The 23,445-nt window shown below is 36.1% G+C and overlaps 1 protein-coding gene across 1 annotated transcript in view; it reads right to left on the bottom strand.

Annotated features, from left to right (window-relative positions):
- The window catches only part of LOC149801033 (peroxisomal multifunctional enzyme type 2-like), a 69,996-nt gene that overhangs the window by 22,680 nt on the left and 23,871 nt on the right, over positions 1-23,445 (bottom strand). Inside the window, exons 9-17 of the mRNA XM_089955067.1 lie at positions 15,815-15,931; positions 12,618-12,683; positions 11,785-11,847; positions 9,573-9,682; positions 8,978-9,056; positions 5,296-5,453; positions 3,094-3,217; positions 1,407-1,579; positions 866-935 (exon numbers count right to left, since the gene is read on the bottom strand). Coding sequence (XP_089811193.1) covers positions 866-935; positions 1,407-1,579; positions 3,094-3,217; positions 5,296-5,453; positions 8,978-9,056; positions 9,573-9,682; positions 11,785-11,847; positions 12,618-12,683; positions 15,815-15,931 — 960 coding nt within the window. The remainder of the gene's footprint in view (positions 1-865; positions 936-1,406; positions 1,580-3,093; positions 3,218-5,295; positions 5,454-8,977; positions 9,057-9,572; positions 9,683-11,784; positions 11,848-12,617; positions 12,684-15,814; positions 15,932-23,445) is intronic.

Raw genomic sequence — 23,445 nt, 5'->3', positions numbered from 1 at the left:
ATCTCAAGCACAACATGCACATGGCATATCTATGTGACTACTGCAAATTCACACATGCGGCCAATCTTATCCAGTTGTGGAAACATCACAGAGATGTATATCATTGCTCCAAGCTAAGCTTGTCCTCATTGGACTCCAAGCAGTGGATTTTCTTGGATGGCATCCCCATGTAAAACTATGGCACACCCACATGCCAAATTTAAATCTGGTGGTGACTGTGCATTTGTGGGAATGACATGGCTTTGACTCATGTAAATGAGGTCTACTTGTGGTCACTGGTACCAAATGGTAGCATGTTGGCTGACCCAGAATCTCAGTTTGGTCTGAGAATGTGAATGCACTGATGGACCGAACTGGGTCAGCAGCACAACACTGTCTGCCTTCCAGTTCCTCCAGTGCATAGAGATACCAAACCAAATTGTTTCCAAGTGGGTCTAATGCAGGTGGCTGTGAAACATGTGGGTAACAGTGATGGTTTTCTGCTGAATTGTATCAATGGTTTAAACCCAATCAGATGTATGGTTCCATTATCCAATACTGCTATGACGGATCAAAACCGTGTCACCCATTCAAGAGACTGCGCTTCATGATTCAAAAACATTTCTTGCATATAATTATACAAGGACTGAAAAATGGGTATTGTCTATACTTGCTTGTAAGTCAAGTCAAACTTCAAAAGAACAAAGTTCATGATCTGACGTTGCACAATGCGCCTGCAGATCGGGGTTTAGGTTGTTTGTTCTACTGATTAATCCTAACAAACTGCAAAGACCCAGATCTGTGGGCATATCATGCAATGGTGAGTATATTCGGGAGCTAGATGGATATGTGACAATAACAAGCAGACATATAGGAATATATTTACCTCCCATAGCGGCAAAACTTGGATCAATGTGCAAGGGATTTCTGTCTCCACTTAGCCTATATAGAGCAGCCTTAAAAGAAAATTACAGTGAATCATACATACAAGGTTTTAACTTAATCCTACACAATGTATTAAGTTATTAATTTCATTTTAAAAAAAGGTAATTGTCTGTACGGTGTTTTACTCTATCAATGGGAAATATCAAATTTAGAAAGTTAATGCAAAGTTTAATTTCACTTGGTCATATAATGTAAATATGGGACCATAAAAATCTTGATACATGTGATGTGTATGTTTTATGTCGTGTTCATCATACATTCATTTGACAATATACAGATATTGGTATGATATGGTGGAGAATACTGTAAATGACTGACCTCGCATGTGTGACCACTTACCAGTGCACATAGCAGAACTAATGGTGTGGAACCAGGACCTCAGAGATGAAGAACCATCCATACATGAATAGAGAAATGACAATATAAAAATCTAGCAACTACAGGAGTAAACTATCAACCTCTATCTTGGAAAATATAAATACCTGATCAATACTGGTTTTCTCTGTGATGGAAGCATCAGGTGACCTTTGTGGCGGATCTTTTGGCAGTATGGCTGCATCAGAGTTCCTCTTGCCTCCAAATCCACCAGCACGGGTCACAAATGTTGTAAACTGGTTAAATGCCACCTTCTCGTTTTTCTCATCAAAGGTCTCAACTGAAAATTAATAAAAGATCAATTTATGGTTCTATATTATTGTTAATACAAAACTTTTGTAATAGTTTTTTTGAGATCTGCTAACAAGAGGCCCAAGCGGACATGATATCGCCTGCCTAACACAACAGTTGATCATTTAACTAAGCAGGCTTATGTAAGAATATAATCATATGAATACTATGAAAATTATCTCCAAACCTTTATATCATGTATATTTTATTTATTTAACTAGTCTGAAAAAAAAATCTTTCCAAAAAAAGGCATGCTTAATATGCATAGCTCAAATTCCCAGTCAAATAAGATCTATAAACCAATATACAAAGACCACGTCTCAGCAGTGGTTAAACACCTGTGACCTTGGCTGTTTGAAAAGATTCGGTTTGGCCGTAAGTTTTCTGAGTCTGTCTATTGCTATGCTGAGTAGAATGTTGACCTAGGACTTGTCTCATCTGAGAAATACTTTCAGAATCATCTTGCAATTCTGACCCCGTATTTTCTGTATTAATTCTGGTACATGGACTTAGGTTGGAAAGTGTGCTGGATGGTCAACTCATAAATCACTTAGATGGGACGTGAAACAAAATGGATGGACCAACCCAAATAACCCATTTGAGTCCATACAACGCTGAATGTCCAGGCAGTATGTGGCACAATTCACTAATGTTGTTGTTGTATGGTTTAACGCCATTTTTCAGCACAAGATAGGCTATACATGGCGGCCAGTATAATTGGTGGAGGAAGAACCCTGGAAAACCCAATTCACTAATGTAATGGTATCTACTGAATGCATTGTGAATAGTTGGTCTGACAGCTGAATTTGTGGCCAGACCAGCTTGCCTTGCAAGTACAGCAAAGTGTGCTGAAGGGGTAACTGGATGGTTAGTTCAGAGGCAGAGTGTATGATTAGCTTCAAAACTGCCTGATTAAATTTGCAGCAAAAAGGATGGATTGAATCAATGGATCCATGGATGACTCTGCATACTATTGAATGGCCAGTTTGTATGTGATATGACCTGCCAATATGGCAGTGTCTAATCAATGCATGCACCATGAATAGCTGTTCTGCAAGCTAATTCGCAGGTGGGCAGGCAGTACAGCTTGTCTCTCTGGTACATAAGGATGGAAAGTGCTGGATAGATGGATGAATGAACCATTCAGTGGCTGGCTTGATGGAATGTGCAGTTAAATGGTTAGACCAACTCAATGGATCCCCATACGACTCAGCATACCACAAAACAGCTGTCTGCTATACAGAATGGCTCACCGATCTGATGCTAGCCAGGCAGTTGTGCAGAAAATAGCTAACCCACCAGATGGAATGCTAGCCAGGCAAGCAACACAGCTTGTCTTCCACATACAGGCAGTCAAAAAGAATGGGTGTCTGGACAGTTGGCTTGGAGTTTAACATGACAAGAACACTATGCCTCTGAAGAAAGACAATGTCCTCATAAACATTCAAAGTAAGCCTTACAGTGGACATGTCCATCAGATTTAATTAAAGACATAATATATACCATTAAGAAGGATAACAGCACCAGATCCCTTGTCCAATATGTCAGCAACTTTTGGATAAGAAGTCAGAGTCCCACTTGTTGGAATTGGCTTGAACAGCTCCACATACTGCTCTCCATGCAAAATCTGAAAACAATATCAGAAGCAGGCACTGAAAAGCTCAAAACTATCAAATGGATTCTCTAAATTATGTAAAGATTTCATGCTTGTGTTGCACAAAACAAGATATTCCACTTTTACGCATGTACAACGTGCTTGCTACTGTGAGGATTGTAGACCGAGATCTGCAGGCGCATAATGCACCAGCATATCAGGTTTGACACTATCTGCTTGAAATGATATTTAAATAGAATTTGCAGGATGTATTATCAAACATTTTTGTGCAAGAACCTTAAGCAGAAGCTATAAGTACAAAAACTTAAACAGTGCATAACTTTAATTAGAATAAAGCTATAATCACAGAACATTCAGATTTTTTAAAAGCTTGGTTTGATCAACAGCAATCTCCATTATGTAGGTGAACTCTAATAACACATCTGCCTTAAGGGTATGAACTTGAGTTTCTTGCTGAAAATGTTTCAAGAATACTGGGCCCTATCTGCCACAGCTATATACATAAGGAATATACTCACTTATAAGTCAAGTCCAACTGCAAACAACATCCTGATCTCCCGAGATTAGAGTCTATGTTGTTTATTCTACTGATTACTCCAAACAAACTGCACAGACCCCAATCTGTTGGCACATTATACCCTGGCTGATCTGAGTCTGTTCAGTTTGCAGTTGAATTCATCTTATAAGCGAGTATATGGCAATGATAAATCTACTCAGTTTGAGTTTGAGCTTGAGATTTTGAGTCAATAAGTCACAAATGACTTTACTTATGTCACATCGCTTTTGACCGACTCAGAGCGAAGGAGTTTTGTTATCATCAGGCTTGGTCTACATTTGATTATCTCTACTATTTCATGAATTACAATGTCAAGCCACTGGCACTCAGGTGAAACTGACATATATAAAAAGAGTATGATATTTTAGCAATCAATAAATAAAATACCATTAAATAATAATGTGTCTGCATAGTTTGCATAAATCAATTCAACAGACCAACACCCAGAGAGTTTCATGTGCATATCAATTAAAATGAAATGTAGATACTTCCAACAGATTTGACTACACTATACTGTACCGATTAAACATCTGTGGGTCTTGATGCTTACACATATTACTTTATCCTCTTTGAGAATCACTTTCACATATATGGCTACACGATACTGATCTAAGAATTAAATATTTGTAACAAAAAACTACCTAATCCATCCCAAACTTAAAGACCGTATCAGACATACCACATTATGAACTAGATAATGATGTATAAGATGACTTCAATCCCAATCATAAAGGTCATATCAGATTTACATTATGAACTATGTGATATAAAACATGACCTCAATCCATATCATGAAGGTCATATGATCAGGCTTACCACTTTATGAACTGGATGATGTAAAACATGACCTCAATCCATATCATGAAGGTCATATCAGGCATCACATCATGAACTAGATAATGCTGTAAAAGTGACCTCAACCCCAATCACAAAGGTCATATCAGACATACCACATTATGAACTAGATAATGATGTAAAAGTGACCTCAACCCCAATCATAAAGGTCATATCAGACATACCACATTATGAACTAGGTGATGTAAAACATGACCTCAGTTCCAATCATGAAGGTCATATCAGTCTTATGACATTATAAACTGGATGATAATGTAAAAGCATAACCTCGCTCTAAATCAAAGATCATATCTGGATTACCATATTATGAAATAGACAATGGTGCAAAACAAGACCTCAATCCACATGAAAAGATCATATCAGGATTACCACATTATGAAATAAATAAAGGTGCAAAACATGACCTCAATTCCATCATAAAGGTCATAAAAGGCTTAACATATGAACTAGATAATGATGTAAAGCATGACTTCATGGTTTAATTCTGATGAAATCTCACTGAAAAATGAAAAATAACAATGGCAAAGAGTGGAATACAAGCAAATGGCTTTACAATTCATACATATAGCAGATACTAAGTAAAGTCTATATTATAATGATTAGAAAGTGCATATTTAATATTTTCATCCCTAATGACATCACTGCTTGGAAGGGCTATGTCTGCTATTCCTATTGCTACCTTCGTTGGGTCAATCTGGAGTCCAGGTATGCCTCCCACAAACAGACCACTGGTACTATTCATGGCTGGGATGACGGCAAAGCTTGGCAGGACACAGAATTCCTCAGCACCTTCAAACAAGAACTTCAGGTAATCTGGTTCCTTTGTGGAGGATCCCACTGAAAAATTATAGATGACCAAAATTGTAATCGTGATGCAGAACTATTAAGTTACTCCAATAAATCAGCCCCCAAACCTGTGTTGATACTGATGGATGGTTTGAGGGTCTGATGTCAACTGTTCATTAAAATGTCCAGCTTTGTTGCATACAAATCAGTGTGGATCACAATTTAGGTATATGGTAATGGCTATATTTAAAAAGGGTCAGAGGAATAGGGTTTTATTATTCCATGTCGATTTGAAAGTCATCAAACATAAGATCTGTACATAGCATCAAAAGGACCCTTCAACTGACAAAGGACCCTTCAAACAACAGACAGCTGTCTGCAATATTTCCTTGATTTGATAACACTTGACATCATACCCTCAAATCAACCATCAGTATTAACATAAATTTAGAGGGCTAATTTAACAGATTACTATGAAGTCACTATTGGAAAGTGATTATTATGTCTTCTACATTTACTATAGAAAAGGCAATAATGAATATGTGGCATAAGTTTACAAGTATGATTCTCCTAAATGCTTGTCCCTTGCTCTGTGCTGTATACTCCAGTAATGTAATGCTGATGTATAAATGCATCCAACTACAAACAACATAGACCTATATTGGCCATCAAATAATGTGCCAGCAAACCATGCTCTGTACATCTATGGCATTTCTTCACTGTAACACTATCCATGGAAGCCATACAAGTGGACTGCCTTATAGATGAGGCTGTTTTATATCAAGGTATTTTATACATATTACTATTAAATAATGAAACGGAATCTATGACCACTACAACCTCACAATGAAGTAAATTAATAGTGAGTGAGTACTACAGTAATATGATTTCAAACAAACAGTGATTTCACCAACAAAAGTCTTAATATTAAGTTTGGACTTGTAAAGTCTGATTGATCAATTTCAGGTCTGACAAAGTTCAGCCAATCAGATCATCTGTTTCCAAGCCAGTTTAATTTGGTGGTGAAATCCATGTAATCATCATGTAATGACAAATCTTGGTCTATGCTGGGTACACATTATATATGGACAAATATGCCTATCACCTGAGGGAAAAAGTCACCTCTAGTCCTGCAAAGGATGGGACGAGTTATATCCAGTCTCACAAAGACTGGCACAAGTCAGCCTTACAAAGGATGGGACCAGTCATATCCAGTCTCACACAGACTGGGACAAGTCAGTTTTGCACAGGATGGGACCAATCACATTCAGTCTCATACAGACTAAGACAAGTAAGTCTAGCACAGGACAGTCATATCCAGTCTTACCATCTGAGACATAGTTATTGATATTGCTCTAGAATGAGTGGGTTCAAAGATATGAATGTTTCCCTGAGCCAAATCTATGAGCAATTATACAAAGCAACTGCTAAATAGAATTACCTGTGCAGGAACTTATGCCCTCTTTTTGGACAGGGTTCAGTATTTGTATGAAATGTTAATTTAAAATAAAAAAATGCCAAAGAAACCAAATCTGAGTGAATGAAAAATGTTAATTTCAAAATACCCCCACTTTTGTAACTTTCAAAAACTTCTAAAATGCAACATGAACAATTTCTAAGTTTTTAATTCACGGAGGGGAACAGAGAGAAGCAGTAAGAACATACCCATGAACCATACTGACTGCACAGGTTAAATCTGCATGTAATGCTAAGTGTATTTAAGAGTGGGGAAGGGATAGTGGCAACATTAGACAAAGTGCTGAAAATAAAATCAATTAATGATAGTAACCTTTGCTAAATTAGAGCTATTAACAATAGGCAAATCATGAAGAGTGCCACTTGCTACAATTGTTTTCAGAAAAGTCTTAAAAAGAAAAAAGCTGTGGAAGCAAATGGAGGCATACCAAACAATAATAGATCAGAACTCTACTCTGATGTAAGATGCTGGCAATCACTTTTTTGCAAGAGTTCAATAACTTAACATAACATTCACTGTAAATCCTGGATGATTTTGGTGTAAAAACCAAATAATGGATTATCCCTACTAGTTAATGATAGTATAGCCTAAGAATTAATTTCACAGGGAGCTGGGGCCTGAAAACTCTCATCTGAGATATACAATATCAGTTGCACACCAATATTTGGTTGAATATAGAAATCTTGAAAAATATTATGTGGTAGAAAATAGTTTTTTTTCTCTCGGGGGCCGGCAATCAATAAAGGGACATAACTCACATAAATGATGGCAAGAAATGCATGAAATAAAATCATTTCAAATCTCATCAGTACAAGGCTACACAGCAGCAAACATTTCAGAGGACAATCAAGGGCAATAACTCCAGTAAAAAGGCATGGAATGCGAGAAATCAAATCATTCCAGATCTCAATGACATAAAGCTGCATTATTTCTAGCTGAACTCAAACAAATCTTGGTAAAGTTATGTAGTGCAACAAAATATAGGAGAACAGGCAATCATGGGCCAAAACTTCTGCAAAGGATGTGGACTGGAGAAAATCAAATTCAATATAAAGAAGCAAGCTGAAGATGGTAAAAAAACAAATAATTGTTTGTAAAGAAAAAATGTTTCAGAAGTCCAAATTAGGAGAACAAGCAGGCTAATTACGTCATAAATGATGTTCCAGAATGCTGACATTCAAATTAAATTACAACTGCATCAATCCAAAGGAACATTTTGCTTCTAAACCACTCAGGAGAACAGGTAACCAAGGACCATAACTCCTGTAAAGTACTGCATAAAAGGCTGGAAAACAAGCCTATTCAAAGTTTCATCAATATAACACTGCATGCCACGTTCACAAACTTCATAATAAAGTTACCCCGTGGCAAATGAAGTTAAAAAGATGGGCAACCAGGAGTTATAATTCCTGAGAATGATGTTTTGGGGTACTAGAAATCAAACTCCTGCAAGGTCAACATCACAAAGCTTCATGCTAAGTTTAGCTGAAACCCAACAACCCTTGGTAGAGTTATGCTAAGGAAACCAATGTTAGTAGGCATACAAATCAGGAGCTATAACTCTTCTAAATCATGACTTTCAAAGCTGAAATCGAAAGGTCTCATCAATATAAAGAAGAAAACTAAATTTAGTTGAAATCAAATGACCCCCTGTCAAGTTATCTTGTGCAAACCCAAATGATGATGCTATAAATGGCCAGCCACACCAATCAGACAAATGGCCAGCCAGACCAAAGGCCAATTAGACCAATAGCCAGCCAGACAAATGGCCAATCAGACCAATAGCCAATCAGACAAATGGCCAGCCAGACCAAAGGCCAATCAAACCAACAGCCAGCCAGACCAATGGCCAATCAAACCAACAGCCAGCCAGACCAATGGACAATTAGACCAATGGCCAGCCAGACCAATGGCCAATTGGATGGAATATCTACATGGCTTTGTTGACTTCTTGAGTGGGGGACATTAATACTACCAGAGCAGGTCACAGTGAGCTAATTTGTACACAACATGTTGTAGTTACAGACAGTGAGTGAAGGAACTCCTAAGTACCATCCACCTGAAGCGGTACAATTATAAAATTGACATACAATTTTACCTCCTAATGCATAAAGAATAACTTCTTTTGGCCCATAAGTAAACTTCCCTGGTTTGATATTGGAACTTTTTGCAACCTCCTATGAAAAGGAAGAAAAAAACACACTGTCAAAAACAATTTAAACAATTATGAAATTAATTTTGCTGACCATTTTACTAACTTCCTGATAAAATTTATCTTATTTTTTCCAACTAAAAATGTAACCTCTTAAAATGTTCTATAAGACACAAACAACATGCTGGAAAAGACTGGTATTCTAGGTGGAGATAAATATTATACTAAAGCTGACAATAAGTGACTGACTAATATACCCTTGTACATGACAATGATAAGGATCGATCCTGGATTTAGGAAGAGTGAATCAGAGGTCTTACTACCATGCTATAAACTGGTAAACAATTTGAATAATCTTGCTTTAGGAACAAGAAATTTCTGAAGGAACTATACACATTTTAGTGGTCAGTTTTATGAAGTCTTAACAACTAAACTAACTAAGCCTGAGTAATGGTAGAATCGTATCAGAAGTAATTAGATGTCAACTATCTCTGACAGAAAAGAGATGACATGAGTGAAAAATACTAATGCACAAACATACAGGGTCAATTCCACCTTTGGAAGTGGAGGAACTAGGATTAGATGACCGTCTGTTGGTAACTCCTTCTGGATTCAAGGTCCTCAGCACATTTACCAGCAGTCTTGTAGAGTCTGAAAGTACATATTTTTTTTGATTATTGATATCAATATACAAGGAAAATTACATTTCTGAATGTGAAGATGAGGAAAGATAATGAAACACTGTGTGTTTAACTCTATGGAAAAGGAAAACAAAAACTCACATTTATTTAAAATAATTTGTTAAAAAACAACCAAATCAAAGATTCACAAGATTTGAGTACTGAAGGACATTTACAGAGGTTTTACTTTTCAAATCAAGTTCTATCAGCAACTTTTTCAGTGGAGCTGGTAACATGGATGTTTACCTCACTGAAACACCTGTAAGCATTACTAAATGCAAGCCTGTTATTCCCACTGTAACCATCTTTGATTAATACTTTCCCTCCCACCTATGAATCCAGCCTATCCAGAAAGATGAAAATTGTCTTTCTGTCAAATATTTTATACATATACGTAAGGGAAGGGGTTAACTCAACTTTCTACCTGCAGGAAACTACCATTATACCCAGAAGTAACCAGTTTTACTTGAGTGAAACCTTAAAGAATGCTCACATTACATGTAAGGGTGAGAGGGAATATCTGCAATGTGACCAGGTAAGCATCATCAAAGAAACAGACATTTTTAAAAAATTTGCTTTCTCCATCAAATATGTTACTTGTTTACATTACATTAGAAAAATAGGTAGGGGGAGGTAATGCTGACCATCCAGTTTTGTCACCCAGTAGGAGCATGATCGCTCTACTAAAAGGATGAACTTCTTCTAATATTAATTTAGTACAACATTAGACAATTTGTTTACACATCTGTGCGAAGATCCCTGTGGGACTCCGCACTTCATTACTGTTTCACCACTAGCAATAGTGACAAATTCACATCTGAGTCTAAGGTTGTGCTTTCATAAATGGGGCATGGTTACTTTCGCTGCAGTTACCTCTAACCCAACAAGATTCAGTTCTCTTCTTAGCGAGGCAATGTAACGCAAATGGAGGCTAAGGAAAGCAGACTGGGTGTCTGATTTCGCTATTAAGGTATTATATTCATGGCCAGGCTCATGCAAGTCAATCATTTTTCATGGGCTGAAATCTTTATTAGTGTACATCATCTTCTAAGACTTCACAGTATGCTGATTTTCTTTAGCCAAGCAGACAGCGCATGTGATGTTATGTCTAGCAATCCTGTTTTCTACACTGTAGGAATACTGTTTTACAGTTGATACAGATATTGACCATGTGTCTCAGGTAACATCTGATTTGTGATTTTAAAAAAACACAAACGCCGAAAATTCTGTGCAACTAGTTTCGCATTTAATGTATGCTTCTTCATTCATGAAATGTTTTGAAAGTAACAGATGACGTCTTTTATTTTAAAACAACAATTACGTCATTACGTAATGTCATAAATGATATGCATCATCATAACAATTATATATGACAGGATCTAAAAGATTCTCAAGTCTCTAATGAAACTAGAATTAGTAAAATAATAAAATAAACTAGAGACAAAGAGTCATACATATAATTATATTGTTATAAAGGATATACAATATATCAATGTAAATTATACAATTTTATATAGTGCATTAGCATTAAGTCCATTAGGATACAGAGTATCTAACTTATGAATCCAGTAAGTTTCTTTTATGAGTCTATTCATGTCACCATGCACAATATCTATTGGCATGAAAGAAAAATCACACACTTTAACACCAATAATCACTCTCTACTTGATACTGTGCATGATGAAGACAAATGTCAAAATCGCCAATACAGAAGAAAAGTCAATTGATATTTCAGTAATTTCTTAATTTTCAAGCAAGCTTCTTCGCAATGATAATGAAGACAATCATGCGTATACAAAAACAGTATTTTTATAAAGCATCCATAAAATTCATATCAAATGGATGGGAACACAATTTAGTCATAATCTGTGTTTGGTAAAAGCTTTTGCTACTTGGAAGCTGGATAAGAACAAACATTTACTGGCCACTACATCATTTTAATTCCTACCCTGTAAATTATTTAATTTGCAAAATCTACTGAAAACCCATCGTAATTATTACAGTTGCACTGCAAGAAATAACTGATGTTTAGGAAAGGTGTAACAAATAAACTAAAGAGAGCTCTTTATCTACCTGTTGCAGAGGATGGATACTCTGGGTCCGAAAAGTCTGTAATTTCATTCCATTTGTCCCGAACTTGATGAAAGTAAGAAAATATGCATACAGATGATTTGTTTAGAATGAGAAAAAAAATTGTTCTTATAAAAAAAAGTGCCATCTACATTTATTATTTGCTTAAAATCTTGTTACCATGAATAAGTATAGTTTTTTAAAAAATCTTTTGTAGAAATTTGTGAAGTCCATAAAAAGTTACAGTATGTACTCCATCACATTGGATCCAATTGCAACCTGCACAGATCCAGGTCTGCTGTTGCATAATACACTGGCAGATCTGGGTCTAAACAGTTTGTTAGGAGTAATTAGTAGAACAAACAACAATGACCCTTGTCTGGCTGAACATTATGCAATGGCAGATCAGTCTATATTGTTTGCAGTTGGACCAAAATTTATAATTGAGTATATATGACATATGTGTTAAGTCTACTGTATAAAAACTGCATTGCAAAAAGAATCAGAAGACCTGATGTGCGTTCTATTTCATATTTTAACCAGAAAAATGCACTACGATGAATGAGGAATAGTAATATTTACCAGTCATGTATAGCAAGTTTATGATGGCTACTTGTCATGAACATCACAATTTTCCGATTTTTTATTGCATTTTGTAATATCATTAAAGTGAGAAGACCATGAAAGGAAAAAGGAATAAAATAATAACTGGCATAATTTCTGACCCTTTTGTTTTCAACATTATATTCAAATGTGTGTTTCTGTTCATAGTTCATGTTTAAACTCTAACACTCTACCCTCAAGTTCTAGAAACTGATGCAGCAATGGTTATCTACCTTGCTCAGGTGTCATAGTTTTCCCAGGCTCTCTGACAATGGCACCTTTTGTCCTTTGCCATCTTACTGAAAAAGTCCATAATGATTAAAGATCATACAAACTTAATTATATTTTTTTTATATGGTAATTTCAAAATGTATGCCATGTTACAGCTACATTATTTTTAAAATGAGTTTCTTTGCAGATGTGGTTCATTTGAAATATAATCTGACAAATGTATGACAATCAATTATCATTTGATAAAAAATTGCTGAAAGAAATTAGTTTAAGCATTGAATTTATCCATATTGAATGCACACAACAAAAAAACCATGGATCCAGTCTGTTGTCACATAACTGTACGCAATATGATGGAGGGGACAAGGTAATTGGTAGTGTTGCTTGCCTGTCAAGTCATCACGGAAAAATGATATATCCATTAGTGCTGAAATGACTACCTGAGAACCAGAGTACAAGTCTGGTACACCTTAGACCCGAATCCACATCTGAGACTCAACCACTTGACAACAAAAGAAGACAATTCCTATTAACAATCTGGGAGACATGTCACATAATATTTTAACATTTTTCATATGAAACTAAATTTGCCTTAAGGCAACCACCGGGGATCATATTCTTTCTTGCATGCAAGACTTATTTTAAAAAACAATGGAAGATGTTTCCACATTCCCTAGTTTTTTAATCAACACTAATTTCTCAAGCTTTACCATGCATAGCCTAAAGTGTACTATACTGATGCTGAGCTCAAATATTGGAGTTTTTCTCATGTCTACATTGCAGTATGCTTAATTTTCCACCATGAAATAATGCCCACCCATTTCCATTTCACCAATTTACAGAGCACTTACAAGACACAATGACCATGCAATGTGCTGAATGGAAAACTAAGCATTGATTATTGATAAGAAATAATCCAGCAAAACCACTTTTATGATGGCAACTTTTGTGATTGATATGCAGTTTTTACAATGTATATACTAAGTGCTGTTCCATATAAACATCCATGGTACCCTGTGAAGGCACTTTTAAAAAAATACAGGATACTCAGGTTCCTCAGAGTTCATATAAAAATTAATTCAAAGTTCTAAATTGTATCTGTGAGTGACCGCTTCAAATTAAAAGTGCCTTTCCTGGGTCCCAACTATGGAACAGCCCTAAATACAACACCATATTTAAGCTTCTTATTTAACAATGTTCCATCAAGACATACATGCAACCCAGGGAATGCACTTTAAATTGGCGTACTCACCCACAGATGCAATTTAGAATTTTATTATCATTTTAATATGAAATCAATGTATACTGGCATATATTATTTTTAAAAACTGCCTTCCATGGGTACCATGTATGTTTAAATGGAACAGCCCTTACAAGAAATAAATAAAATATTTTGTGCTAAAATTGTCAGAACTTTCTAAGAAAGAGCGAGTTGGCATATTCTCTGATTCAACAGAGATAACAGTACCTTTGCCAACTGCAATGTCAAATGTTCAAGCCAAGTTGTCTATCACTTCAAATACATGAGTACTACATTTGATACCCTCTGCAGCCCCGACAGCCATTACATAATTATCAAAAGAGATTAACTGAATTCATAATCTGGAAAAAAGTCTTACATATTAAACAGCTGCATGTTCACAGAACATGAATAACCCACTATCTCTTCTTCATATGAACTCACTGACTTATACAAAACTTGGATATCCAGGACCAACAGAAAAATACAATGTTCATAGTGGGCCATGTAAATATCATTACACCTCTCCCTCGATAACTCATGTACAATGGGGTCCAAAAACATAGACTGCATTATAAGTGAGGGCGTGAGCAACCTCCAAAATATTTAAAAAAAATCCACTTATACATTGAGAAAACCATAGGAAGCGTGGATAGAGAACTGGGCTGTTTAATGACTGAAACCTCATTTTACAATCATGTCGATAATAATTGTTAATAATGCACTTTTTCTAATGAAGTTGTTCGTTATTCTGTATAAATAACATTTATTTTCAAAATGTCCAACATACGAAAGATTGTTCCAATCATCACATGTACACGAAAACATGTGTATTATATCTCTGCTTTTTGTTTTGTTGGTTAGTCTGGTTCCTGGTCTGGTTCCTGGAGTGGTATTTAATAGCATACTACCAAAATGGGAGTCAAAGTAGCTGGGAAGTAGACTAACTGCTGATACACAACCAAACAAGATTGTTTTTCTTCAAAAACTAGCAATATTTATTTGTGAAACAATCATCTACATCAAACTCAATTTCTGTATTGTTCAGTTGGTACAATATTGATATTATGATTTCACTGAAAGTAACAGTGAAGCTTCTTATCATCCTTGAGGATATCTGTAAGTGCCAGTTCAGGAATTATCTGAAAATCACTGGCCCACAATCACAGTTATGAATGAGTCAGTTATTTTAAGGTAGTTTATGTTACATACACAATAACATTTATAACAGTGTTTGATTGATCAACTGAAGTGAGTTCACCCGACATACAGCTGGGGCTGCTAGATTTTAAGTATGTAGGATTTGCGTGCCTTTTAACTTTTTTTAAATTCCACGTCTTTTATTTGATTCAAATGACATAATTAACGCAATAATACAAAGGAGGCCAGCTTTTAATTCAATGCAACAATACAACAAATACTTCAAGTAAGTTATCAAAACGCTGTCAGCACTTAATTTTATGTTTAAATACACATTGCATTTATGATGATTACACCTAGGTGGAACTAAAAGATAGAATTAAAACACAAATTTTACTTAATAAAAGTTAATTTAATTGGCATTTAAATATTAATGTTCTGTCTACACTAGGCATAAGTGACATTTTCATTGGTCAAAATTTCCTTGAATATCTTTAATTATGGTATACTAAGAATGTCATTTGGAATGAATATATATGTAACCAATAATATGACTTCTTATTAAAAGTTGATAATTTAAAAATGTTAATTGATATTTCCAGGTCATACCTACCATTTTTGACCACAAAATATGCGATATATCGTTTCAGTTACCAATTTTGATTGTGATTTTTTTCAAGTTCAAGAAATAGGGATCAATTTTTGGGGGTATTTTCTGGCTTTTAAAAATGGGATCCACGCCTGACCCCATGTTATAAGTGGGTTTGTGAGTTATCAGGGCACGACAAAGACACACTGCAGCTATCAAGGAAATCATACATTTTCCAATCCAGCCAGCTCCGACTTCAAACAGGGAACCATTTTCCTGACAGCTCTCATGACAGAGGTACACACTCAAGGGTGCAATATATTCAGGCTTCAAGGCAGCAACCAACTCTGACAAAAAAAAAAAGAAATGCTTGAACCTTGTTGAAACTAAGCAAACAACTTTTTCTATACCTACATCTTTCCCTGGATCATTCTAATTATTATGCAGTTCTTGTGAAAGATTTTGTTTTGGACTGGATTATACTGTGCCATTTCATGACACTGATGATATTTACTTGACAGCATAACAAACACTTGAAAACAAGTTCAAACGCTTATGCTTTATACTAAATCATTGTCAAGGTGCTTATGAATTTCAATGAACCAATTAACCCATGATATTAACCTCCCCTCTGCGTTGGTCATTACAACACTTACTGGTTCAATAAACTTCATATTCACATTAATAAAGGTCTATAATTGCATAATACAGTTCTCACTCATTATAGGGATCCTTGGAGGCTATGTTGGATGAGTCTCAGACTCATAATCCCAGGGTCATAGTTTGAAACCTACCAAGGCCAGCCAGAGTCAGCTGCTATTTTACGTCCTTGGGAACAGCTCTAGCTGCCACTTCTTCAATAATGTGTTAAAAGTGCAATTAAAATTTAAATTAAAATTTAACATGGTACATGGAGTTCATACCTGCAGACAGCATTATGCATGGAACTGTGGTTTAGCAATAATGATAAATTTTATGAATGTGTGCATATGTGTTGGGGTTGGGGAAGGGAATAAACAAAAAGGCAGTCATAGATACAGTAATAATTTCAGTTGATATTAAATTAAATACATTTTAGCACTTGATGGTACTTTTGCATTTGATTTTGTTGAAAAATAATGTTTTAAATAGGAAATAAATAAAGATATAATACCAAGCTTCATGTTGTTTTCTGTCAGCCCATAGTTTCATGCATTTTGGAATACCACTTCAAAAACAATGGATTAATTTTGGTCACAGGTTCATAATGATACTGCATTATATCCAGAATTATATTATAATGATAGGGTGTAATAATGAGGGAGAGCCATATTTCTTGCATGCTGGATTCTTAGGAACAATATTTTAATGACAAGGGACTGCATATTGTTAATACATTATTAATTTATAAATATACAAATTACGTAATTTATAAAATTATACATCTCAATTTACTCTGAATTCATGTTTAATTTACGGGTACCAATTTTCAATGCAGGACTCTGGCTATAAGGGAAAACTATGACACTAGAATACTGAAATGTTTTACTGTACATACAAATATCACTAAAAAATCAAAGGGCTATATATGTGCAGCTGTGCTTTCTCAAGTTATGAACCCTTTTTAATATATGTTGGTCTAAGGAGTTGGGTATTAGAACATAATGTTTTCATGGTTTGATCCAATCGTAGAATCGAGTGTTCATCAGGTACCTATTCTTTAAGAAAAATTGAAGCGGTAGAGTGGTGAATTGTACTAAGTGGAGTATAATGAGGACAAGGACAAGTAACTCTTGCATCTCACTTGTCCAAAGGATTAATGCTTGTAAAAAAAAGTCCTGCATTGAAAATTGGTACCCTTAAATTAAAGTATTTGTGTAAGTTAGATATGAGAAAAGTTTAGAGGCAGAGAATGTCAAAAGTTTTGTATTTTTGTTTAGTAAGACATCGCTATGCTTGCCTGAGATCACAAGTATTTTTAATATTGTTCAGCTTTATTAATACACTCTCAATCCAAAGGTAGGATGCCAGCATATATTTATATAAGCACGTAATTCACATTTCTCAAAACAAATGCCAGTAACATGCATTTGAAAGAATTCCAAAATCTCCATCAACTTTCATACTAAATGATCCATTTTGGTCCAATCTTCCATTTTGAGCTACACATGGGTGCCATGAAAAGGAAGATTACTGATAATAAAGAAGAACTGAACTATTCCTAGGTCATTACCCCAACTAGATTTTGACCAATTTGGGGACAGTCTTGACATTTTCTGTTTTAAAATGGATTACATCAGGATGCATTCTGTGAAAGTTGGTGGAAATCCACTAGAAGAATTAAAATAATCATTTTGTAAGTTAGCAACATCATTTTTGTGAAAAGTAATTACATGCCTACAGAAATAAAGACGCTTGCATGACAGGGAGGTTGGGAGGGTTTTAAAATAAAGTAATCAGCTAAGTATTCTCAGAAAAATATAATTTACTTAAAAATTTGATTTTTTTCTTCAAATATGTTTCCCAATCACATTAATGTTACGAGAATAGATAATAGGAGGGAATATTGAACATCCACCTACACCTGGAGCATCCCTTCAAGGGAAGAAAGGCTGGATTACCTATATGAAAGATAACCTGCACTCCTAATTTGAAAGCAGAACAACTGATATATAAAACTGGAATTGGTGGTAAACTTCATACCCAGAAGTCAAAAACACTGGGAGGAATGGTGGCTAGACTTGTCTCAGTTAACCAGAAACTTTAAGGCAAGTTGACTCATAAGGGATAAGAAATTGTTTCTGCCACTGACAAAAACTGAACTTGCCAGATGCTTCTGGAATATGTTGTCCAAATGCACCACCATCGCTGTGGATGAAGTCGCTTGGAATATGCTACACAGTCCAGTCCAAGATTACTGTGAAGGCCCATGGGCCTATGTTTAGACCAAACAGAAAAATTTGAAAATGGTAAATATTCAGTCGCCATGAAAAACAAAGAAATTTCTGTGACACTGGGAGGATAGGGACACGAAAGTACTCATCAATTAGATTAAGACTGGTGGCAAACTCGTCCTTTCTAAGATCAATCAATCGAGCACATCTCCATCTTGAATTTTTGAAGAACTATAAACTTACTGAGGTGACTCAGGTTGATGATTGGTTTGTTTTAACACTTGGCCTTTTGCTCTCAGAATAGCCTGGAGAAAACCCACCAAGAGTATGGCTTTCGAACAACAGCTACTTGTCAACTGATGACCAGATCTCCTGCAGCATAATTTCATCCTTGTCTAAATCTGATGGTACATCCATCTTGAGGAGAGGAAAGAAGATGAGGGAGCTGAATAAATTAAATGAAACTACTTGGATCACCCACTTCTTTTGCAGAAATAATGTAATCCAACAATAGTTGAACTGCATAGGTCTGGCACCCACCAGCAGGCTCTGTGGTGGTAAATCAACAGCAAGAGTTGGGATGTGACTAGACACCATTTCTTGCCCTGCTGCCTATTAAACTGTTTATGTTGTTGTCTCCTGACACTTCTTTGGGACTGAAACCGATCCTGGGCCCATGAATAATGCCTTCCTTTTTGTCTCCAATCATCCCTCCTTTGAGGCAGAGACTGATTGGGCTTAAATGACTGTGGAGGCTGAACAGTAAGTTGGCGGGGCAGTTCCTGTGCAGCCTGTCTCTTAACTCATTAACCCCTGGTGCCACATTTACATAGTAGGAGGTAGAAGCCTACTGCCGAGCTCTGTAGCGTCAAGGTCGTGTATGATACACTTAAGTGGGTGGTATTATAGAAAGGTAGACAGATGTAGCTCAACAATGATACCAAAAATTCTGGAAGTTCTAGTTGCACTACACAATACAAAGGGAAAAACCTAATTTTTTGGACCCAATTTTTTTCCATTCAAAATTTGCCAGTGGTCGGAATCCGATTTTGTGTCCGGATTTTAGACTTTTTGGTCTCAGATCTTAAGCAGACTGGTCTGAACTACACATAGACAGATGAACCTTTGCAAAAAGTAGGATAAGATGGGCTTTTGGAATAAAGAGTGGTCTCGATACAAAAATGATGGGTCCTAAAGAGTGGTCTTGATACAAAAATGATGGGTCTGTTAAGCAACAAAAAAAAAAGAACTCTAACTTTTACCCTTCTGCTCATGCGTGAGCAAAATATCCAAAGAAAAACAATGTTTCTAACACAACTAGGAAATAGGTTAATGGAAAATCATTTGGAAGTCAATGTATTAGGATGTATTCAGAAATAGAGCACAAAATGTGTTTCCTACTCGCATTTCAGGCAAAAACGATAAAACCCTCCAGGGGTTAATGAGTTAACTTCCTCAATCTTGCCTCCAAAAAGCAATGGCAACCTAACTGGTGTCATCCTCAATGTCAGGAACATGTAATGTAGACATGTGTACATACTACACCAGATTAGCAGAGGTCATGATGTGATGCTCAGTTAGTGACTCTCTCAATTTGGGCCACAGACTTCCAGGCATGTTCATTGCCTGATTTTATGGCAAGCCAGAAAATAATAATAATAATAATGAGAACTTTGTATAGCGAGTAATCTTTTGAAGCTCCAAGCACTTTAAAACATTAGACAACACCTAAAACATAAAAAAACATGTATAATGATATGATTGCAAAAAAAAAAAACACCATGAAATTAGAAAACGTAAAACATGCTTAAAATATTTATGGCAAGAAACATTATTAAGTTTGTTCTTGCAGTCAAAATAGGTGACTTTAAGAGCACTGTTGAATGAGAACTTTATGTCAAGGTTCAGTGGGCAATTCGTTTCATGTTGCTGGGCAAAAACGTTGTCCATATGACTTTGTTTTCATAGTGGGAATAATGAGTATATGATTGCCAGAAGAGGAGCGTAAGTATCTTGCTGGAGTGCACACATGAGTGAGGTTAGATAGGTATGTTAGACTCGAGTCCGTCAGTGAAACGTAGCACAGTGAACAACTTGTGTGTTTGATTCTGATTGTATGGATAGCCAGTGTAGGGTACAGAGCAGCGGGGAGGTGTGCTCTGATCATGGTACTCTAAGGATGATTCAAGCAGCTGTGTTTTGAAGTTTCTGGAGTAGATATTGAGACGAACCAGACAGAATTGAGTAACAATAGTCCAGTCTTGAAAGTACTAAAAAACACACAAGTGTTTTAGTGGCATCAACTGAAAGATATTTGTTGGAGCTGATGCGGCTCAACTCAAGATATGGAACCTTGCATATGTTCATGACATGTTGGTGCAATGTGTGAATTTAATGTTGGTGTTGCTGATATTTATTGTTTGAAGTAAAGGATGTGAATGAGAAAGTCTTTGTGTTGTGATCAGAATGGCTTAAGTTTTATCATCATTCATCTGCAGCTTGTTACATGTCATCTACAATTTCACATCAGAAATACACCTCTCTACACTCTGGATGGTAGCATCAACTTCAGTTTGGTGGCTAGATTTGTATATTTGGGTGTCATCAGCATACAACTGGTGAGACACTGGATGATTATCTATGACACTTGAGAGCGGCTGAAGAAAACAAGTCCAAGAACAGACCCCTGTGGAACACCACAACATAGGTCAACTGGGCTGGAGTGTATTCCATTTGCGGACACAATTTGTGTCCTGCTGACCGAATAGGACTTGAACCACAGTAAGGCTGTGTCATGAATGCTGAACACATGCTGGAGACGGTGAAGTAATATGTCATGGTCTATTGTGTCAAGGATGGTGAGGACTTTAATCTTTCTGCTATCCAAAGCAGAAGGTCATTAACTACTTTCAGAAGAGTAGTTTCAGCACTGTGGCAAGGGCAATATGCAGACTGTACATTGCTAAAAGAAATCAATGACTCCAACATCCAAGGCTTTGTCATGATATTATATACCAGCTTCGATGCAGCATGAAATACATTTTTATCAATTGATAGAAAAGTGGAGCAAACATATTGATAGCCGTCAGTGTTTTTTCTACTAGCACAATGTAAACACTGTTGGTACTTGACTTTCTGAAAAGCCTTACAATTGCATAGCTTGCACATCTGATGGTCAGTGATTTCTGATGATTGCAATTAGAAGGGTGAAGTTTTGTCCTTCTACTCTAGATCTACCAAGGCCTTGACCTTGTAAGTTTGCATGGCAGTAGGGGCTGGAGGGCATTCCAAAGCTGGCAACATCAGGTAAATTTCTTCTACCACAACCTTAAAGCTGAACTCATTACTCTCTATTTTTGGATCTCAGTACCTCAGGATTATCATCACACTCACTGTGTGTTACTCTGGTCTAGCTCTGCTTCCATTTCCACATAAAACATGCCCAGTGACATTCCCATCATCCCTATACCTGTCACAATACCATCCCTGGGAGTATGCTGTGAACATACAGTTAGCCAAGTCCGCAGGACAAAGTTGTTATACAGGTATAGATGGCTCATTCACTTGTAGGATAGTTGCCATGGTTGTCAACCATGCAGATGGTAGTACAGATTACTCCATTACTGGCTGGTAGGTGTAGGTGTAGGTGTGATGGGATAGATGGATTTATTAGTAAGATTTACACATAAGTATAACCAGATGGCTGGATGGACTGGTCAGCAGACGGGTCAGCCATCAGATGGCATTACTGTATTATGTGATGGATCATTAAGTAAAAGTCCCATGTACCCAGACCTAAAGGCCTGAAGGCTATACTGGAAAATGCAGTGAGAATTATACCAAAAAATCCCATGTACCCAGACCTAAAGGCTATACTGGAAAATGCAGTGAGACTTATACCCAAAAATTCCATGTACCCAGACCTAAAGCCCTGAAGGCTATACTGGAAAATGCAGTGCGAATTATACCAAAAAATCCCATGTACCCAGACCTAAGGGCCTAAAGGCTATACTGGAAAATGCAGTGAGAATTATACCCAAAAATCCCACGTACCCAGACCTAAAGGCTATACTGGAAAATGTAGTGAGACTTATACCCAAAAATCCCATGTACCCAGACCTAAAGGCCTGAAGGCTATACTGGAAAATGCAGTGAGAATTATACCAAAAAATCCCATGTACCCAGACCTAAAGGCCTAAAGGCTATACTGGAAAATGCAGTGAGAATTATACCCAAAAGGCTTTAATTTCTTCCACTTAGGACATTTTTTCATGATTCACTGAAGCAAGAAGAAGAAAAAAAAAATTTAATTAACAACTCAACATGTTAGTAAGACCCATAAACTGCACCCATTATAAACCAAGTGAGCAAAAAACAGGCAGTGAAAAAGAAAACATGAATTACAACATGCATCAGTGATACCGTGTTGTTGCATATGGTCAGAATAAACAGAGTCTGCGAGTGTGACAAATTCACAAAAAATATTGGTCAAATAATAAAAATATTGTATATTGCACGTGGTAAAACATCTTTGCTAGCCAAGGTGTCATTTTTTGATGAACCATGAAAAGAGATACTCTTGAAAAATCAACAAATTCACTGGACAAGTTTCAAAATTAATGTTACATTTTAATTTTAACTGCATCTTACATGAACTTGAGGCAACTTTTTATTTTATTTAATTATTCAACAAAGTAATTTTTTCTTGGCTTTTGTATTAAAAAGGGACCTTCAGACAAAATGTGTTTTACATGTCCATAGGTACCATCTTTATACTGTACATGTATAAATTACTACACTATGCATTAACTATTAAATTAAAATTTTTGGATAGTACAGTTTACAACATAATATAAATTATATATTCAAAAAATTCCAACAAACTCACACCTGAATATGTACTGGCATACACTGAGATATTAATATTTTAATAAACAATTTTCCATATTTTTCTTTCAAATTTTCTTTAAGGTTTGAAACAAAACAGT

Source organism: Sinohyriopsis cumingii, chromosome 4 (assembly GCF_028554795.1).
Source record: "Sinohyriopsis cumingii isolate HCF-2022 chromosome 4, ASM2855479v2, whole genome shotgun sequence".
NCBI lineage: Eukaryota > Metazoa > Mollusca > Bivalvia > Unionida > Unionidae > Sinohyriopsis > Sinohyriopsis cumingii.
The sequence above is the reverse complement of the archived record's forward strand: the minus strand, read 5'-3'. Positions and strand labels throughout refer to the sequence as shown.